Here is a 4,832-nt window from a genome sequence, read left to right as displayed (position 1 = left end):
AGAGAGAGAGGGAGGGAGGGAGGTCCACCCTCAAGAAAATAAAACAAAATCAATGAGCCAAAGATTTGTTAGGTCCACCCCCAAGAAAATAAATACAATCAGATGAGCCAAAGAACCGTTAGCTAGCTTCTTGTGTCTTCACCTGCTCATGGAAAGAAACAAAGAAAAAGGAGACAGCGATGTTTTGAATTTTCAGCCCTATGTGTATTTTTCTATCCTTCAACCACCTACTTGACCTGCCAATTTTCAGTGCCACACCAGATAGTTCACACCTCCCTCTCTCTCTCTCTCTCTCTCTCTCTCTCTCTCTCTCTTTCTCTCGGCATCTCCTTTTTGAAAAGTTCATCCATGACCAAAGGGTCCGTCTGCATTCACCAAATAAAGAAAAAGTAAAGTTTCGTAATTCATTGTCATACAATTTCATATTGTCTTGCTATGACTATATGTGTAAAGTGCTCCACAATTATGTTCTGTATGTTGTTAGGAGACCATATATATCAGTAGGAAAATCTAAAATCATTGCGATTGGGATTGAGGAGGCCAGGACCAGCTCTTCTCTCTACACAACATATGGCATATCACACCAATTTGTTTTCTCACTGCCAAAGCTCCATGGATCTTGGAAGCTTTGGAGTCACTGATTCAGGTACTACTCTCATTTTCTTAATTACTGATGGTTACTTATATATATTTGCTAATATACAACATAAAGACTCTTAATTTCTGTGTGTTTACATGTATGTATGTTGCAGTAATGGAGTTGCCCTTCTTTTTCGACACCACATCTAGAAGTGGGTACCTTGAAGATGCCATTGCTGACTGGAAATATGGTTTCGAGCAGCAACAAGTGCTGCCTCACTCTCCTGGTCGAATGGTTTGATTTCTCTGAAACTTCTTCTCCACCTCTTCATTAATTTCAGTGCTTTTCGAGCCCTTGGATAGAGAGTTGACCTCATGTTTTCAGTCTTCTCGATGACAGAATAGCCACAATTTGGGGGATCAAGTAGACCCACTTCTGAATTTTACCTCTATGGCGGCCTATTCTAGTCTTTCAGGTAAAAGCTACATAGTTCCTTATCAGTTTAGCTTTCATGTACTACATTATGCTTCGCATATTTGAAGACGATTGAGTGAGACTTCATTTTTTTTGTCCCTCATTTTTGCCCTGTTACATAAATTTTTTTCTAGATGTAAAATAAAAAGATTATCGAGAGGGGCCCGAAAGCCCCCAAACCAAGAACGGAAACGGAAGCCTTTCAATTCACTCCCCATTCTCTCTTAAATAAAGCTCGCCCTCAAGCCCTGGGCAGGTCGGCCAGGTCTTTCCCTGTTGTTCTGTTCCCACCACGAGAAAGACGACTGAAATTTTATACCCCTCCATTTGAGACCTTGTTTTCAACAGTTGAACTTGCCAACGTAGGTTTCTCTCAACGAAAAATAAAAATAAAACCAGGAATTGCAGTTGGACCACAAGAATCCTGGAATTTATCAAATATTGGCAGCTGTGGGCACACATCCCCATCCTAAATAGGATAGACACACTTAATGGTGTGCATTCTGATATTAAGATTGAAAGATGTTTGTGTTTCTGATTTATTTTTTCAGTCTCACTTTCAAATCAATTCTTCCAATTGTTTCAAACTGACCTAAGAATCCTATCAACAATCTCTACAGAAACCAATGCTGGAGGTGCAGAACAAGAAGCCATTCACTCTTGTGCGAAGTCTTCTTTACAGAAGGGTGCCATGTCTAAAGGTTCACACGGCATAGCTTCCTCATTTCCGAGTATTCTTTTTACTAAGAACTGCTCTCTCAGTTAATGCCCAAAATCAAGGGCTTCTTCACTCTTTCTTTCTTTATTGTTCTTTCTCCTTTTTCCCTTTCGCACTTTATCTTTTCAAGAGATGCTTCCTAATGCATGCGTGGATGGGTTGTTGTCCAGAGAAGAAGATAGCTTATCCATTTGATGTAGTGAAGCCTGGAGGAGTTGAAGGAGACGTAACCCTAAAAGATATAAATCATCGAATACTCATGCGACCAAAAAGGCCCATTCCACATCCGGTGGGTGACTATGCAGCTCATCCCTGTGCTTCTCCTGCCAGTGGTTTTGGTATCTCTGGAAAATCAGTAGTGGCCCTCACTAAAATTCACACACAGGGAGGAGGCACCATCACTATTATCAGGACGAAGAGCTAAAACAAAATTTGCTTCTCACTTCTATTTGTTACAGAGCATTTCATGCTATTATCATTTGTATATATAGTTTGCATATATGTAGCTACAACACTATATATACATAATCTCAAGAAAGAGAGTTAGCAAGAGGGTCTCAACTAGCCATTTGCCTGCTTTTATTTTAGAATCAAATGCTTGGGTGCCAAAAATGTTTCCATATGTGTTGTTAATAAACATTAGAGTCTGTCAAAACAATAATTCAAATATAGTTTGCAAGAATTGAGAATTTTCTTGGTTGAAGCATGCATGCATGCATATGGTAGATATGGTCTTTTGAATGAAAAGCTTGGGACACTTTAACTATTTAACAACCTCAAATGATTAACAACACTAAAAAATGGTTATGATAATCTTCTCACTAGTCTTTTGTGATTTCTTTTTTGTAATAATTAAACTTGGGCAGAGCATAAACTTGTAAACAAAACCATAAACATTTTTAAAAATTCCTATATATAATATGCAATAGATAACAAGACATAGATATTTGTTTTTATGTCAGAGATCATCATTTTGAGACCATCATTTTGATATTAACTATAATATAACATATTTAAATTTATTAAATACAAATTTTATCTTCACATTAGCATATATTTAGTATTTCGAAGTCATATTTATTGTTATCCAACACATGTGTTAATGTAATGATATATATATATGTAAAAAAAATAGTACAATATGTTTATTATTGATATTTTATTATTTTAAAGTTCCATTCAAAATGTCTGAAAATGAATCTCACCTATGGATAACAACCCAGTATTACCAATATATATAATACGCTTACAATGTCAATGTCTTTTGTCAATTTATGTGATTTCCAAAAATTCAAGATTTCCAATTTTGCCAAAATTTCCAAAATTTATATGTTGTGTAAAATCAAATGTAAAATATGAATTGATGCCCATATTTTGATTGATATTTCATTAAATCCAATCATCAAAATTTCTCTCCATATTGATATTTTCGTTATTGAAAAGCTACCAAACCAAGCGAAGCCACCTTAACTAAAAAAATGAGTTAATCTAAAATAAATTAAAATAACAACAATGGATGGATGTGGATACTTTAGAATAGATAGAGAAATAGTAATCATCTTCTATTGAGAATTTCCTTTTAGTTTGGATATATCTAGAGGGATAAATAGATCGTTTTCTTTCTTATTTTAATGACTTAAGTCCTAATGTAGTTAGAATTAAACTCTAATTAATCAATCCCACAAGCAAATTATATGCATCAAAAAATAGATGAGAGAAAATATAGATCTATATGAAAACCTCAGAAAACATTTTTGAGGGAAAGAAGTATTACCTTGGAAGGCATGGGAGAGGCAAGATGGTTGATGAAGGAAAGCGTATGGAGGAGAGATGAGAGGAAAAGCAAAAATGATGTGAGATGGCATGATGCCTAGAGAAAAGATTGGGGACCGAGGGCATTAGCACATGGCAAGCATAACACATGGGGAATTGAGTTATAGGAAAAGATGGTTCAATATTTTCAAAGGGAAATTTATGCTTTAGGGCCTCCCATTCCATATAATAGGCCCAAAGGCTATAAAAGTTGCATATTTGGTGTAAAGTCGCATTGATAGAGAGGATATTGTTTCTAGACTTCTCTTTATTTCTTCAAAGTGTTAAGGCTCTGCAATGATGGCGAAGAGCATCTTGGTCACTTGTGAGGTTTGAAACATTGGCAGCCACACCATTCTTTAGTCACTATTGGGTAAATTCAGGGTAATCTTTGTTAACAACCTTGACAACTCGCTTGAAATTTTCATTCATCACACTAAAGAATTTGTTGTTGAGTTCTCAAACAACCCTTGTTTTCCGCAAGGTTTAAGCATCATGATTGTTTTTTCAAGTTTCCTAATTTTGATATCTATTTTGCCTTGATTTAAGCTTTGTTGACCTCTTATTTGGATAAAGGTGATTGAAGGAAAAGAAGACAAGATAACGTACACTGGGGCTAATATGAAGACTTACATAATGATTCAGAAAATACCAGATCCCCACCTACACAAGCAAATTGTTGATAAAACTCCAAAATGGCACTTTCTTTTAACCCAATTTCTTTTTTCTCCTTATCATTCAGGAAAGACAAAAAAATCTCAAGATAGCAAACATTCTCTAGAATTTCTCTTAGATTCGAACCCATAGCTGATGATAGAACTAGAATAGATATTTTTTGTTTCCTACTCACATGAGACCATATCCTTGCTTTTCTATCAATCTCTAATTCTAATCTTCCTCCCCAATCTGAGACTATGGTGCCGGTATAGACCGAAATTCCGTTATGGTCCAATTCTGACCGATAATAAATGCCGGGGCTTTGCAATATTTGATTAATCACAATTCTGTATAGTCCATTTACTATAGAAGTTCCCAGGGAATTGGCTGAACAATATAAATAGAATATTTATTCTAGGTAAGTATGATATAAACGGCCCAAAGGGGAATTTTAGGAAAAAGATCTTTTAGTTTTAGATCCTTTTCCCTTTTTTACAATTCCCTAATATCCTAATCTTTTTTTATATTACTCTAGATCATATATATACCGTATTTGTATATTTATGTTCCCTAAGTAGATTATCTTAAACC

The 4,832-nt window shown here is 35.3% G+C and overlaps 1 protein-coding gene across 4 annotated transcripts; it reads left to right on the top strand.

Moving 5' to 3' along the window:
- Positions 1-247: 247 nt before the first annotated feature.
- On the top strand, positions 248-2,461 carry LOC100854905 (uncharacterized). 4 transcript variants are annotated; one of them, XM_010650601.3, is made up of 6 exons: positions 249-389; positions 485-646; positions 753-874; positions 980-1,055; positions 1,675-1,785; positions 1,943-2,461. In XM_010650601.3, the coding sequence occupies exons 2-6, from the start codon at positions 571-573 to the stop codon at positions 2,194-2,196; spliced, it is 639 nt and encodes a 212-aa protein (XP_010648903.1). In that variant the 5' UTR covers positions 249-389; positions 485-570; the 3' UTR covers positions 2,197-2,461. The 4 variants fall into 4 exon arrangements, 3 of the variants coding, with proteins under 3 accessions (XP_010648903.1, XP_010648902.1, XP_059592299.1); XM_059736316.1 differs by having other exon boundaries at positions 250-389; positions 1,675-1,755; XR_009465491.1 differs by having other exon boundaries at positions 248-389; positions 965-1,055; positions 1,675-2,461.
- Positions 2,462-4,832: the final 2,371 nt, after the last annotated feature.

The sequence above is a fragment of the Vitis vinifera genome, chromosome 4 (genome assembly GCF_030704535.1).
Source record: "Vitis vinifera cultivar Pinot Noir 40024 chromosome 4, ASM3070453v1".
NCBI lineage: Eukaryota > Viridiplantae > Streptophyta > Magnoliopsida > Vitales > Vitaceae > Vitis > Vitis vinifera.
Note: the sequence above shows the minus strand (reverse complement) of the source record. Positions and strands in the feature narration are given on the sequence as shown.

Excerpts from the sequence above, each read along its gene's own strand:
- LOC100854905 (XM_010650601.3), top strand. The coding sequence starts at position 571 with ATGGCATATCACACCAATTTGTTTTCTCACTGCCAAAGCTCCATGGAT. Across the intron at positions 647-752 it reads CTTTGGAGTCACTGATTCAG|TAATGGAGTTGCCCTTCTTT; the intron begins GTACTACTCTCA and ends TGTATGTTGCAG. Across the intron at positions 1,056-1,674 it reads GGCCTATTCTAGTCTTTCAG|AAACCAATGCTGGAGGTGCA; the intron begins GTAAAAGCTACA and ends CAATCTCTACAG.